The sequence below is a fragment of the Pezoporus flaviventris genome, unplaced genomic scaffold (genome assembly GCF_033815535.1).
Source record: "Pezoporus flaviventris isolate CSIRO_AGI_PZ_B2104156 unplaced genomic scaffold, CSIRO_AGI_Pfla_v1 ptg000041l, whole genome shotgun sequence".
NCBI classification, from domain to species: domain Eukaryota; kingdom Metazoa; phylum Chordata; class Aves; order Psittaciformes; family Psittacidae; genus Pezoporus; species Pezoporus flaviventris.
The window spans coordinates 9129886-9146186 of NW_026892589.1; the positions used below are offsets into that span (position 1 = coordinate 9129886).

General features: G+C 51.8%; 1 protein-coding gene across 1 annotated transcript in view; it reads right to left on the reverse strand.

Moving 5' to 3' along the window:
* MMP17 (matrix metallopeptidase 17) overlaps nt 1-13000 on the reverse strand; it is a 61444-nt gene extending 48444 nt beyond the window's left edge. Inside the window, exon 1 of the mRNA XM_061466130.1 lies at nt 12842-13000. Coding sequence (XP_061322114.1) covers nt 12842-12970 — 129 coding nt within the window. The 5' untranslated portion in view covers nt 12971-13000. The remainder of the gene's footprint in view (nt 1-12841) is intronic.
* Nucleotides 13001-16301: the final 3301 nt, after the last annotated feature.

The following is a 16301-nucleotide window of genomic DNA, read 5'->3' on the forward strand; positions in this document are numbered from 1 at the left end:
ACAGCAAATCAAGCCATGCGAGGGAACCTGCCCGGCCTCTGGCATCCCTTTTGAAGTAACCACCAGTGCTCAGAAGATCACGCCTTTTGCTAAAGGTGGAAGACTACTGCAAGCCCCTCACAATGGGTGGGAAGCCAAATACCTGAGCAGGTAAAGGGCTTTCTAAAAATCCATGGAAAGTCACTGCAAAGCCCATCGAGCCCTACAACCCATCCCTATGGACAGCTGAACTGTATTGAGGATAAGCACCCTCTGGGGAAAGCCGCTTGCTTATATAGATGAGAGCTTAACCTAAGGGCATGCAGAAGGATTTATACAAATACTTAATAAGGGCATATACTCAGATACTTAATTCAATACATTGCAAGTAACATCCCACTCTAACTCAACCACAGCAGCAATCATTTTCCTGTGCTGGACCAGCCAAAAAGGGTAGAGCAAGAGATGAAGGAGGGTAATCCAAACCCAGGTGTGACCAAAGGATGTTGAGACACAAGATGAATGAGTGAACTCGTGAGTAAGGCTGCCATGCCAAGGTGACCTTTAAATTCAGCATGACTGCATTAAGATGCATTCAAGATAAGATGCATTTTCGGCATTACATCTGAAATGCAAAGGGCAGGTGGTACCCCCAGGAAGGGTAGCCATGGTGGGGGCAAACAAGAGTGGTCCAGCAGCATCAGGCCCCTGCTGAACCCTCCTCTGACAGAAGACGGCACCCAGTACCTCAGCAGTACATTGGAACCCCAGATGCATTTGCAGTATGTGCATTCCTCACCCATCTCAGGCCCAAATTCATCTTCCTACATAAAAGCACAACATGATCTGAAAGCTCAGTCTGTGAAATGAGGCAGTGAAAATGAGCAAGAAGTTCATTCCACAAAAGCCACCAGCCCCTGAGCAAAGAGGCCTCTTATCTGTGGTGCTACCCACAGCAAAGGAATAAAGAATGGCAATGAAGACGTGATTCCTTTTAGTGGGTCCTGAGCCTGCTTCTGCAGTGAAGACATCAATGCAGGTGCGTGTTGGTTGAGTCACCACCCCTGCTTTTGAAGGTTTGCCTTCCTGGGATACCTTCCCCTGCAAATGTGGCTTTAGGGGGAGAATAGAAAGAGCTGCAACACACACGAGTGAGCAGTCACACGGCATTGCCTCCGCACAGGGCACTGCTGTCAGCTGCCTTGATGGAGTGCTGCTTTCACACAACAGCCCTCCCTGATAACAGCATTTCCTCTAGAATGGAGCTGCATCTTTCAAGTCAATATATGAGAAATATTCAGGCCTTGCCTGGTTGTAACACACCTTCCCCTGAGCACCAAGGTAATTCTCAGCTGTGCTTTCTTGCTCTTGAATCCACAGCAGAGCAGGGCCAGTTCCTGCAGAGCCTCCCCAGACCCAGCCAGGGCTTCAGCATTCTCCCCCCTACCTAAAACACTTGCACATCTTCCAGTGTGTCCAGTTTTCTTGTCCCTGTGCTCCGAACAGTGTGAGGTTTATGGGATGTTCAGCTCTTTCCTGGCACACAGAGGTGGTGATGCCCAGGGATGCTTTGGGCACCTGATGCCTGCCACAGACATAGGTCATTGGCATCACAAGCACAGCACACTGAAATCAAGAATTAATGTTAAGATTTAAATTCAAAATGCAATGAAACAGCACTAGCACAAGGCTGGGAACAAGAAAAGGCTCTCAGAGGTGTGAGTGCTGGGAATAATACTCCATTGTGGTGCTGTTTTGGTAGGGCAGGGGGGAGAAAGAGGATCACCAGGAGACCCTGAGCAGGTGGCATGCATCCTCCAGCCATCACTCCATGGCAGCTTTTTAGTCCTCTCTGTCCTGCCCAGAGCCATCCCCATGAGCAGGGATGGTGCTGGGGAAGCCCTTGCAAGCACCTCTTGGCTGCAGCATCTCGGTGCACACCGTGCGCTCGCCTTCCCCTCCCCGGCACAGGGCTGGCAGGGCACCAGGGAAATTAAGCAGGCGATCTCTAAAGCCGAGAGAAAAGCAGCCATCTGGGCCCTAACAGACAGGTCATTTAATGGACAAAGGGAATTTTCTAGAGCAGCTGGAGAAACGCAACAGTCTGAAGCTATAACACTGCCAGAAGAGAGAAGCTTTCAGGGAGCACTGAATACCAGGGTAATGCCCCATCCTGTCTAATTAAAGGATAAAGCAGAAGATGGGTTGAAGTGGTGGGAAGCAGGAAGGAGCAGGGTGGGCTGGGGGTGAAGTTCGAGGCATTTTGTGCCACAAAGAGCAAGGGCAGCGGCCCACTGCAGCAGAAGCAGCCGCCCCCCGGAAGCCCCCCTGCACCAACTTCTGCACCTTTGGGGATGCCATTTACATCACTAAGTTCCCTAGGGTACTCTGTGTGCCCTTATCTTGAGTCTCAGCATATACCCCTGCAGAAAGCACAATTACTACTCATGTGATGAACCGAAAACCAGCTACAGACACCTATTGTCCTTTCTGCTCTTCCTCGAAGGAGAACCAGAATATCTCATAATTCAAACTACAAGTACTTTCTTACCCCATCGTGTTATGCTCTGCCACATTTCATAACCTTGTTTTGCATGCTCTCAGGCAGTGCTCCCCCTTCTCCTGGGGTTGGTGAGCAGGTCTCTTCTGAAGCTCTTCCAGGTTATTGAACTACTATGTTAATGCAGCTTGTTTCCCATCAGTTGAGGGCAGAGTGCCGGGGACATCATTTATTTTCCATGTTTATTTAAGTCAGGAGAGTCCTTAAAGGATTTGTTTGTGGCTGTTTTGGTCACTGCTCTTGCCGAGGTCACCTCCCTCCCCAACATGTGCCAGCAAGTCAGGCCTGAGCAGAATGAAGCCCACCAGCTTCTTCCTACTGTTTTGATGCTGTGGAAACAATTAATTTCCTTTATGCTTCTCAATGAGGAGTAGAAGTGCCCTTTTTTTTTCTAGCTAAGAAGCTCTTATGCTCCTTGAATGTACGGCAAAGTGAGAACCAGCAGTGATCACTCGGTTGAACATCCCTATTTCTGCACAGTCCCCAAAGAAGAGTCTGTTCTGGTCAGCTCCTTTTTGGATGGCTTGAGCATGTCCCATCTGGACTTTCATGATACAAGCACAGCAGAGCAATGTTGGTCCCCATGGTGTGTGCCCCCCCCCGGAATGAGCTTCTCCTCCATGATGGTGTAGATAGAGACCTATATGCCCTTGAAAAAATGGAGGTATGTGGATTATCTCAATGGAGCAATCCCCTCTGCCCCCTTATCCTGGAGAAGATAGGGAGCACTTTAACTCAGGGAAGCTGTGGGACTCGGGCTTCCTGAACAATAGGGCTAGATCCACTGCCTGAGCTATTCCTGAAGTGCAGGGACACAGGCACATGGCTCACCAGGGTCCCACAGGGCTGGGAAACCAGAACGGAGGATGGAAAGCAGACTGACTGCGATTTCTGACGCCTCTTGCAGAGCGGCCTGGAAGCGGGGCGATTGGTGGGGTCAGAGGATGCTTGGCACCAGCAGGTTTGCTCCAGGGCAGACATTAATCATCACCCTTTGCAGCCAGAGCTGCCCAAGTGTGATGAAGGGGTGGTGCTGGGCTGCGGAGGCAGGCGAGAGCTAGCACATTGGCACTGCTGTCCCATGGGCTTGTTCACCTCCTGATGTTTTCAGCGGGTGGCTGAAGCAGATTAACACCTTCCTGGGGACAGCAGCGGAGCACGGGCAGTCTGTGCCTCCTCTCCGGCTGCAGGAAACCCACCGGGCTCAGCTCTGTGGTACACTATTTCGCGAGGAAAGTCAAAGTTTGCTCATAAAGGTATTTGCTAAGAGGTAAGTGGCAGTTACTGCAGACAAGAGCAAGGAGGCACAGAAAGTGCTTTGAAAACCTTGTCCATTTAAAGCATGGGCCACTGTCGCCACACAGGGATTTAGTGACCAAAGGTCTGCACCATGGGGCAGGATTTGAATGCTGCGAGCCCCTGCCTCCCAGGCTAAGTTAATACCGTTTCCCTCACCCCCTATTGATAACAGCAATAGAAAAGGCCCTGGGGCGCAGACCCCGGGGGAGACCCCAGCACCCCACGGGCCGGTTCCCCCGCTCAGCACCGACCAATTTTCCCGGATGTTTTCCCAGTTTCCACAAGAGGGCACCGGCACGACACCGACGGGCACAGCCGGTGCGCCCCAACAGCTCCCGCTCCCACCCGCACCGGCCCCTTCCCGGCACCCGGAGGCAGGAGCAGCGGCGCAGGGAGGCTCGGGGTGGCTCAGGGACAGGATGTGGCCCTGCGGTGCTGTCTGCAGGAGGAGAGCGGTTGATGCACATCTCGCATGAGGGCTCCCTGCAAAGGCTGGGAGTGAGGAGGTGTCAGGTCAGGAGCCCTGCCTCGCCGAGATGTTTGCTATTGCAGGAAGAAATCCCTCTTGCTCAGAAAGGCGATTTTGTTTAACAGCTCTGCTAACACTGACAGGCTGCGGGGAAGGGAATGGATCTTCTCGGTGTGTCCAGAGGGGCACCCACCACCACCCATCTCCTCCAACTTCTGCATCCCTGTGCACAGCCCAAGCAGGGAGCATGAACCCTCAGGAGCCGCGCCTCTCGAGAAACAGCACTGATGGGCTTATGGGAAACCCTGATGCAGGGGAAGACCCAGCTGGAAAGAGATAGACAGTGAAAGTAAAACCCCCAGTAACAGAAGTGCGTGCACTCGCATTCATACCACAACTCTGAGCATATACACCAAGTGCTTCTTCCTCCGCTACTACTGGAAACCTGGTGCTCAGAGCTCAGGTCACCTTTCAGTAAGTGGTGCGGTTGTTCAGCCAGCCACTACACCTCATGTCTCAGAGCCCAGCAGAACAGGTATTTGGTCCTCCAGGTTTTAGGTAGAGAAAGATAATTTTAGATTCTTCTGGACTGAGCTTTTTCTCCCAGGTGAGCTTGTAGAAGACTGCTCAAATCACTGCAGCTCTATTCACTGCCCATACGAGACCCTGGGGTGTGACAGCTGATTTCCTCTAGATTGTCTTGATCCTGCTGGACACTGAGTATGTACCAAAGCACGAGGTGTATTAGAAATGCCCAAATAGGAACAGATTGTCTGATGGGACTGTCATTCTGTCATGAAATATGACACGCATCCAGCCCAGGAGGAAGAACTGGATTGCTGTTCACTTCAGTGCCGGCTGAGGCCATGCAAGATTATTCATCATTTCAGAGTCTCATTGATCAGACCTGGAGGATGCATTTCTGTAGCATTAACAAAAGGTGGCAAAAGTCCCGAACTACCTACCTCTAGCTGAGCCTTTATATAAAACACATTGCTATTTCACAGGCATGTCTATGAGGGATTTCACTTTTGTGAACCCAATTTCCTCTTGTCTTTGAATAAAAACGCATCTCTGACACAAGGGATGCAAAGGTAGAGACAGCATGGCTTGGTGCAGAGCAACAGGGAATTGTCTGAGCAGCAACAAAATGGAGAACAAACAAGAAAAAATAAAAGCCAATTTAATGCAGAGAATTTATCAAAGGAGCAAAGATGCTTCTCAGCACATCACTGACTGCCCTTCTGTTGGCAGGTGTGCCAGAGGGACACCATGAGCATGAAAAAGGAAGAGCAACGACAAAGTAAACACAAGTAACAAGGTGGGAACAAGCCTACGGGCTGGTGGGAGCTCCTCATGCTCCCCACCTCATGCCTTGTCAAAGGTGCAGCCTCCACCAAGCACCAGCTAGGACATAACTAATATTGAGTGGATGCAATATCTCTGGAGGACATCCCACATATTGTTCTCAAGAGAAACAGGAGAGACAGCTTTGTTTTGCTCTTGCTCAGTGACAAACGAGACCTGTCACCCTTTCCCAAAGGCTGAATTCATCAGCTCCAGAGCTTACAGGTAATTAGGTCTGGAGTCATGGTGGGATTGTCTTTAGCAGTCATGGCATCATTTTGCTCCTTGTGCTTTCCTTGGGATCCTATAACTTTCCCTGGGATCCTATAACTTTCCCAGGAGCTACAGTAAGATGAAAGGAGCAGCTTCTTGTGTTACACCCTTCAGCAAGGTTTTGGTAAGGGACTGCCTCCAGGGTGGCTGTGGAGGAGCCCAGCAGAGCCACCCAGCTGATCAGGGCACCAGGGGTCACAGCTTCAACTTTAAGGGAAACACGAAAATCCATCTCCTGAGATGTGCTGCAGCCACAGTATCAGCAGTAGCTCTTCTGCATGTGACAACATCTCATTGAGAAAAGCAAATCTTCATGAAGGGTTGACCAATACATAGGCAGTACAAGCCTGAGGACAAGCCATGTAACCTGTAACTCACAGTATTTTGGAACATCTACAGCTGCCAATCAAGTGCATGCTTCCTCCCAAAATGGATCCCATGGGAGCCCCTTCCTCACATACTGGTCTTTTCCACCTTTTTATTTCATTCAGGTCCCTCCAGGGTTCAGCCACTCACTTGGTCCCGTCACCGCTCTCTGCTTCCTCAAACTCAAAAGGCCTTGGACAGTGAGATCCCCAAAGTCCATGAAGCTTCCTTTTGATCTCTTAGTAGCTTGCCATCTCCAGCAAGGGGTATTTGTTGGGAAGTGGAAAAATCCAGAGCCAGGTGGTTTGGGATGGGAGCCCTCAGGAAGCTGTGTGGGGGTTAAATGCCCCCACCGTGGTGTAGGACAACCTCTGCAAATGAAGGCAAACCTGTGGATGAAGCATTCCAGATCTCTTTATCTCCCACTTGTATTTTGGATGAGGAAAAGTTTTGTGCTGCATCTTTAAAAAGGGATGTTTGTAGCGGACCGCATGGGACACACTTGAATTGCAGAGCACCCCCATGCAGTGCCTGGGCTGTCGGGTGATCTCCACAGCCGGGAGCTGAACCACAGGAGGTGCCAGCCGGGGTTTGTTAAATGACAAGACGATACAATCCAAACATGTCCATCACCTTCAAGCACGGACCTTGTGACACAGGTAAAATTGCTTTTGTCCACCCAAAAGATCAATATTGTCAGGATGAAATAATACGTCAGGCAGTGTGAAGAACTCGGCCTGGCCACTGACACTCAACAGGCAGGAACTCCCTCTTGGAAAAACGATATTAAAAGACTCCTGAATATGCTGCCGCTTTCCCAATCACTGCATTTGGACCGTTCTCACCAGGAACTGTAGATCATCTCCAGATTTCCTGGAAGAATGATTTCCTGTGCACGTGGTTTATTCTGATGCAGAAAATTCCTCAGATTTCATCAAGTTCTTCGCTATTAAATCATCATGCCAATCAAACTGCCAGAGTCCCGTTTGAAGACCACACTCCTCAGCAGACATCAGCATTTACTCCATGTCAGTCACGGCAGGACTTTGCTCTGAACAAACCCGTTGTCAAAGGCAGTTTCTCACTGAGCTCATCTAAAACTCTCTGGTCCTTCAGCAGCTTCTTTCCCTCAGCCCCCTCACGTCTGCTTTGTTTTGCACTGGATTTAACTTTGCATATGTGGTTTGGTGTGGCTTTTTTTAACATAACATCAAATCTCTTAATTCTCTGACCCAGAAATCAGAGACAATCCTCATAAAAATCCGGGACAAAGAAGATGCAGCTGCACACACAGAGCAGCGAGAGCTTCTGAAACTCTCAAATCTACCCATTTAAAGTGATTTTGATTAAAGAAAGCATTTTGAGAACTGTTGCTGTCAGATCTCGGGTTATTTTGAAAGCAAATCCTTGGCTTTCAAGTGCAGCTCTACGCTGAACAAGACACTTTAAAGAGCAACAATGCACTGGTCCAGTTTTACCCGAGGCAGTGATTCACACCCGAAACACAAGAGCTTTTCCCTCCCACACCGTTACCTCCAGGAGGATGATAGGACCCAAGGCCCATGCAGGAGACATGCCAGTTCTCAGAACATCCACAAAAAGTCTCTCTCAGCCACAGCCTGACCTTTCCCGGAGCCGCTCAGCCCATTGCTGCAGCACTTTTGCCAATGAGTAAGTAATGAGGAATCAGCGTGCGGCCGCAGCGACAAGCCAGAGCGAGCCGCCACTGGCGCTAGTGACCCTGCAGGGACAAACCAGGGTGTTGCTGACATCCAAACCCCCCTGTTTGGTGGTGACATCACCCATGTCCTCAGTGGGGTCAATGCACGCGGTCCCACCGGTGAGTCACACCCGGACACCAAACCGGGAGAGCCCCGTGGGATGCCAGCAGGGGATGGGGACGCACTGTTTTCTCATTGCTTCTTTGCAAGTTTTAATGAGGGAGAGCAATGAAACCTCACAGGCAGAGCCAGGCAGGCACACACAGGCAGCAACCTCCCTCAGGAGAGCCCCAGGAGCTTTTAGGGGCAAAAGGAGGGTATTGAGGTACAGTTCCATCACACACTGCCACCAGGGATAGTGCGGTCTAACTGGGGGGGGTGGGGGTCCTGCCAGCCAGGAGCTTCTTCTACCCCTCAGCACTTCACTGCAGCACCCAAGGAAGAGCAAGGCTAAGGTAGGAGCTCACCTATCCATTCCCAGTGCCAACAGTGGGGAAGTCCCCAGCAACAGCAGGATTTCATACACCTGCTCTGAACCCTTCCCAAAGGCAGAGTCTCATTAAAGTAGGTAATTTAGCTTAACTACACTGGGTAATTCACACGGTTGGGCCCACAAAAGCAGCCAAGCCCAGGAGGAGATAGCATTACTGTATCTGGAGGTCTGGGGTGCTCAAATCTGAAAGGGAAGTGGCAGTTCAAACCTGCCAAGGCTTTAATACCTGATTAAATGCTTTTGCAGAAGCCTGTCTATGTGAAAGCTTCCAGCCAGCCTTTTGTCAAGCCAATTTAGTTTGCATTGTACTTTGGCTTCATGAGGTACCTTAAATGTAACCAGCAGCACATTTATGTTCTTTTTAACAGGGTAGCTTGACTTTCTTGGAGGGAACTTGTGGACCTGGGCTGGCTACTGCTCTGTAGAGGAATGAAGTGCTTCAATATCAGAGGGACCAAGCAAAGCTCCCCTCTCTAATGCTGTTGGCCAGAAGACATTGTTTAGGGAATCCAGTGAGCATTTTGCCCTGCAGGACTTGCCATTCCAGAAGGCTGAATGAAGCTCCAACTGGGATTATCTATTTTTAATTTCCCCATTAGCAGAAACAGAAGGTTACAAGTCTGGTATTTGTTCCCGGTAGAGGGAACAGGCTATTCACATAAAAGGATTTTACTTTCAGAGGGCCAATTATCCAAAGCATTGCACCAGGAGTTAAGCCACGTCTCAGGGACACAGTTCCTGATCCCAGGTGTTTAAATGCAGCAACATAGGAGAGATCCTGGCGGATCCTGGAGCAGGTGGGAACAGGAGGTGGCTGACTGGAATGTGTAGCTGCATGTGGGCATCTGCCAGCCACAGCAGCAGGATGCTCCTACCCTCTGCAGGCAGGGAAAGCACCCCAGAAACAGCAAGAAGGAGTCCGTTCCCCAGTCATGGGGTGGCTTTTACTCGGGAAATTGTCACCTGGGAGACGTGGGGCAGACCCACAGGAAACTGTGCTCCTGCCCTCCGCACTCCCTGATGTGCTGACACAGAGGAACCTCTGTCTGTCGCCCTGGCCCACCACAGCCAGTCGGGGGGGTACAGCATCACAGGGCTCTGTGCCACCCGGGCTCTCCTCTCAAGTGTATCCTTGTCATTCAAATGAGAAGCTGCCACAAAGGCAAGGGCCCTGCCCTGAACAAAGAGCCGCTTGGGACGCAGAGGGGGATGCGGGTCCATGGTCTCCACCGATGAATGCAAATGCCTGCATCTCCTGGGAGCAACTTCTCTGGGAACGACACAGAGGGGCTTTGTGAGCGGGAGGCTGAGAGAGGCATCAGTCATACGCAAGCCCCCAGGAATGCCCAGCAAGCCTCAGCTGAAGAAACGCCTGGGGGGCACACACAGACCTTCCCCATCACCCCTGACCACACAGTCAAGAAAGAGCAGCTCAGGGTCTGGTTTTTGCACCCGTGCTCTTGCAGCCAAACTTTCCTGGCACTCCTGCATCCCTTGGGCACTGATACCAGAGCCTATGGTGACCTCAGTGATGCTACCACCACTCAGCACCAGGGCAAAGCATCTCCTTCAGGCAAAGCATCTCCCCTTGACAGCCAGCTCCTGTGCAAACCAGCAGGTCTCCAAGTCAACACCCTCAGTGCACAGACTCCAGCTTGCCAGCTCTTCTGAACTTGAAGGCAGACCTTCCTTCTGCCCTGGTTCAAAGCCCAGCGAAGTGAGAGCTCTTACTACCCAGTTACTACTAACATATACAAAGCTTTTGCTGCTTGCCCCCCCCCCGAGACTCTCGAACTCAACAGCCATAAAAAGATGCAATTTGTGAATGCAGTGAGGAGGGGTTGGGGGTTTACTGTAAAGGCAGCAGGGCAAAATGCTAAGTAGTAAATCTCAAAAGCAATGCACTAAAATCAAAGGGAACACTCAAGTCAAGCTCCCTTCCATCTGCTGTTTTATGCTCTCTTTGTTAGAGAAGTTAATGGAGAACAATAAAAACATTAATAATCAAGTTAGATTTATAAACTGGGCAGGATATTCCACTGGTAATGAAATCTGGAGAATCATTCAATATTATATTGCTTTGGACAGCACTCTAACAAGAGCTGCCTCTGAATTATAGCCCTCTTTCATTTTGCTGAACTTTAATTTGGCCCAGCATCACAGATTTGTTTAACACAAACCTATAGTGGGACTGCAGCAGAGGATGCAGCTTGGAGACACGGTCCTGCCCGCGCTGAAAGCTGCATGGGTGTGAGGGGGGGGGTATTAGGGATGTAAAAGCTTGGTTGATGTTGTGCTCTATTTACTGCAGAGAATTGCTGGATATCATTTCCAAAGGTTAGTGGAGCTTTCTATTGCTCTGGTTTCACGCTTCCTAGTTTTCAAATATTTGGTTGAAATGCATCGCAGAGCTCTAATTCCTTAGTTACTTCATCAAGTGGGTATCAAATAATTATTCTTAAAGTTCTCACTTCCCACACAGTGGTATTTTCCTGACCAACACCTCTGAAAATACCTGGTGATTTCTACTCCCTGCTGCTCATTAGATGGCATAAGCACAAACCTGCTCTACAATCAACCCCTTCGTAACTCCACCAGCACCATCTTGAGCCAGAGAGATGTATTTGCCCCAGAAAGCACACCCATCAGAGGGAAGAAAACACCCAGACACCCATCTGGCATCATCTGTTCTGTACTTCCCAGCCTAAATAGAGCTTGGTCTTAACGTAGGACACCATAATTCCCCTTCTCCTGCAGTTCACTTCTGCACTGTTATCACCATCCCCAGCAGCTTTTGCCTTGCGAGACTAGCACAGCTCTTCAGCGTGGTTTTGAGCTACTGCTCAAATCCAGTCCACACAAGAAGGTACCTTAACACCTGAAAATTGTTAGAGGTAACTAATAAACCCCCTTGAGTATTAACATTTAACCTGTAAAAGCTGAGTGCAGTATGTACGGTAGCAAGGTTAAAAGCAGGTCAAAGATGAAGTTTGAGTCAAAGTCACTGGAGCAGAAGACACCGATTTGCGAGCTGTTTGCATGAAATATTAATTCCAGCTTTAACATTTGGTTATAGAGGAAAGCAAGTGAACCATAACGATGCAGATGTACCTTATTCTCCTTACATCTCCTATTCAGCTAGGAACCGATGGGGAATGATGGGCTTTGTCCTTCCCAGCAGGTGTTTGAGCAGGAGCCTGCAAGCCAGAGCACGCACATGGTGTCGGAGGCAGTGCTCTGGCGCACTGCTCCGTGCGAGCCCCGCTCATTAGGTAACCCTGCCGTGCTACAGATCCATCCTCCCGCTCTCCTTCACGGCAGCGCTCTGAAATCCATTGAATTTCAGGGGATTTCTCCAAACTGGTGGGTCCAGCCTCAGGAATACCCACCCATACCCAGCCACAGCTTTTCAATGTGGTTTCGTGCGGTCATGGAGCTTCTCTAAGCTACAGCTGGTAGCAGAAACAAGAAACTTTTCCTCCTCCAGGAGCAAAGCCTCCATCTCTCCCCTCAGAAGCATGAAGCTGCCGGCACCCTGACCTGGCAGGGATGTGACCTGAGCCCTTGCTGCCTGCTAAAACCTGTCACCTCACGGCAAACCGAGCAGGCACCTGTAAGCGGAGAAGCAGGATCAAGAGGATGCCCACCCTGTGGGGACTACTGCAATGAAGTCAACCCTTGCCTATCACCAGCACAGAGCAGCCCCTAACACATCCCCCAGTGTGTCCGAGTCCTCAGGGATCACTCGTACTCCAAACGTGCCATTTTACCCAGCTTACTGGCAGGAGTCTGTGTGGCTCCACAGCAGGCAGGGAGCCCTTGGGAGAGGCTCAGCCCTTTCTCAGCGCCTGAGAACTCACCATCCATGTGTGAACGCTGCTGGGGCCATCACATCGGGTGCTGGGCTGGGGGAAAGCTGAGCCACCGCGCCGGGGTACAGGGGGGCACAACACGGTGGGCTCAGGTAGCACCATGCACTGGGTGCAGGGGATGTGAAACGGTGCAAGGGGATGCGTGGTACAGCGGCTACAAGGGAGGGGGGACACCGCTTCAAAAGGGCTCCGTGCAGTGGGCGCTGGGTGCGGGAGGTAAATAGACCCTTTCGCGGGCGCGGTGCAATGAGAGGCACCACGGAGAGTGCTAAGGGGAAACGCGGGGTGAAAAGAGGCACCGAGCAGAGGGTACAAGCCGGAGGGCACTGGCTGCGAGGGGGACACCGGCTGCGAGGGGGACACCGAGCAGCGGGGGGCTCCGCAGAGCGTTCCCAGCGCCGCAGGGGCCGGCGATGCCCGGAGGTGGAAGGAGCGGGGTGCGGGTGGGAGCGGGTAACTCACAACTCCCCGGGTGATGTCTTCCGCCGCGGGGGTCGGCGCCGCCGGCGCTTCTTGCCACACCAGGCACAGGGCGACCACGAGAAGCATCTCTCGGCGGCGGGCGCGGGGCCGGGCGGCGGGGCTCAGCATCCCCCCGCGCCGCCCGCCCGCAGGGCCCGGCCCCGGCCCCGCGCTGGGCTCCGCCGGGCTCCGCGCTGCATCCGCGCTCCCGCCCCGGGCTGTGGGCGCCGCCGGGGAGGGAGGCGCGGCGGGAGGGTGGGCTCCGTTCCGCGTCCGCGCTGCCGGGGAGGCTCCGCTCCGCGCTGGGTTGCCGGGGGGGCTCCGCCGCCGGGGCGGCTGCGGGGCAGCGGGAGCGCGGTCACATCGTCCCGCGCCCCGCGGAGCCAGAAAGTTGCTTCGGGCGCTGGCGCGGAGCAGAGCACGAATCGGCGGCTGCTGCTGCTCGGGGCCGCCGCGGCTCCGCCGCCGCTGCCATGCACCCCTCTGCCTCGGAGCGCCCGGTCAGCGGAGGAGGAAGGATGCTAATGAGAGAGGCGGTGTTAAGGCTCCAGCGCGGAGGGGGCGGTGCAGCGCGGTCTGGGCGCGGAGCTGGGCAACGCCGAGCACCGGCCCCCCCGCGGCTGCGGAGGAGCGCGCAGCACCGAGGGCAGGTTGTGTCCCCTCCCAGCCTCAGGTTTCCGAGGCGCTTCTTTCTAAGCATCGAAACGTCTTTCGGCTCCATGCTCATCCTCCGAGTTTTTAAGGCGCTGCGTTAAAGACCGGGTGGTTGGTGCGTCCCCAGCTGACAGCGAGTCTCAGCGAGACAAATGTCTGGCTTGTCCCCATAAAAAGCATAATGGGATCCTACGGACTCTGCAGCGTGCCCTCCCCCGAGAGCCGTGAATCTGCCACATGCTCTGACAGGCCAGATGGCAGGGGACACCCTGACATCTCCAGCTCCTGCCAGTTCAGGATGAAAATACACTTCATAGCATCTGCGTTCCCCAGTTCCTATTAGCACATTAATATACTCAACAGCTTTGGAAATGATCTTCAAAGTTGTTTTAAAATGGAAACTGTAAATGTACTCTTAAAAAGAATAAGAAATGCAAATAATGAAGAATTGGCGGAGACGAAAAATTGCTTCTAGGTGCTGCTGATATTGTAATGGACATTGATATGACACCTTCTGCACAAACAGATTAATTCAGCAACGAACCATAGCTGCTCCTGGAGATATTTACTATCAGACAGGACTAGAGCAAAGCAGTAAAGGAAGAATGAAGAAATCTTTGTCCAGAAGAAATTGCTTAAAGAGAAGTGACAGGGAGCCCTGGCTTCCTGCAGGCAAGTTCATGCTACTCTGCGTTCTCATGAGCTGGGCTGAAACTACTGCTCCAACACCAGAGAAATCAGAGGGAAACCCTGGATTATGAGGCTCAGAGCCTCACCAAACTAGAGGTACCTGTTATAGCTCAAGAAGAGTTCTCATTAGTAGAGCAAGGTTGAGCAGCTTAAAAAGCACATCAAAGCCCAACCTCTGGTTCCATACATGCAGGGATGGGGTTTCTGCAGGGCAGGTGCTCCCCATGCCCAGGTGCTGAGTAATGGGGTTGGCAGCTCCCACTGATCATTTAATGTCACTTTGGGAAGATGCCCACAGCCATCTCATTGCAAAGACCCATCTCCCCCTGTGTACATCCCTCTCCTCTCTGCGGGACTCACTCCTGCTGCTCTGGCCTCATCCTGTCCATCCCACAGCTGCTGCTGCTCTCAGGGGAGCTCTGTTTCTTGCTTCCAATAATGTCACACTGACCCCGATGAGGATTATTACTTGCTCTGTTCCAAAATCCACTGCTCTGAGCAGAAAGCAGCAGCCACCCACCACCTCTCAACCTTTCCTGGGTTTTCCAGTGGAGAAGCATTATTCCAGGCAGGCAGGTCAGCCTGACACTGCTTAACAACATCACATGTAGTAATTTCCTGCTAAGCAGCTCCAGAGTCTCTTGTTAGGGACCATTTTTGTTGCCAGTTGACTTGTCTGTGGGCAGATAAAAGCAATCCTTGGTACGAAGGCAGAGGCAGCAGAGCCACACAGGGCTGCGAGGACACTCAAAATCTCAGTTTAGGACAAGCCTGCAGCCCTTGGGGAGAGCAGCTTCTGCACTGGCAGCCTTGACAGGCAGCACAAGTTCACCGACATGAAACAGGTTTGGGGTTATCACTGACAGCACCTGGAAATGCTTTCTAGGGGCTTGGGGCTCTCTTATCACTGCCCAGCACAAAAAGACCAGGAAGTCTGCAGCTCCAGGGCTTGGTCCTACACCACATGCACAGTGCCACCTCTCCCGTGCTGGCCACATCCTGAAGTAGCAAGGTTACCTCAGCTCCTTCCTCGTGGTTCTGGAAGATGTTGAACACTGCACCCTGACCTTTAATCCCATTTTGCACATAAAGGCAATGAAGAATAAAGGTTCATCATGGGCAGCCTGAAAGCTGTTGGACCAAAAGATAAAGGTTGAGCCCACTCCAGTTGGAGGAGTTTTGCTCTTAACTTCAAGAGGTCAAGATTTTAGGGCATGTGCGCCAGTTTTACTCTCACCTCCTGGGTCATCCTCTCACAGCAGCACATCAGGGACAAAATCTTCACAGTTTCCATCAGACCGGGCATTTTAAGCAGATTGACAGCAGGGTAAATGGAAAATGCTGCTCTATGTCAAATGTACTTTAATCCTTTTAGATTCTTTCCTGTGGCATTAAATGTAAGAGTGCACTCATGTTCACCAAATGTACCATACTAAAACTTGCCTATTGCAAGAAAATACTTTCCCCACAGCCATTTCTCACATCCATGTATTACACTGTATGTAACTGCAGAGCTCTGGGTGCTTGCAAAATGTTTTGCTGCAGCAGACTCTGCCCAAGCTGCCAGCTCCATCCTCCCATTGAGGAGCACTGTGCAGAAGCCCAGCTTCCCACTAGCATTCCCTTGCACAGCCTCCTGCCTCCAGCATATCACGAATGAGTTTCACTCTGATTGGGGCAGACCAGCTTTTGGTGGAGCAGATGGTCAGATGTGCTGAAGCAACGCATCATCTATTCCTGGTAACAGCCACTGTTGGGGAGCACTGTGACGTTAGGATAGCTGCAGATATTATGGGAGCCACATACAGCACTGCCCAAATCACGATTCTGAATCTCCTTTAGCACCAGTTGCTCTGCAGCAGATGGGAACAGGTCCCCAAGAGATGGGCTTTTAACCCTGAGCTCAGTTAGCAAGGGCTGGATGGACTCCCTGCTTGCTTGGTTCAGTTGCTCACCAGCACCGGGGAATTTTGAATTGCTGGTGGTCAGGACAGCTTTGACTGCAGCTTCAAATGCCCAAGTGCTGCCTTGGCCCCGCCTATGAGCAGCAAAAGGAGAGGTGTGCGTGTAGCTCTCTGCTGCTGAAACAGGGCCTTGAGTGATCAGCATCAGGGGC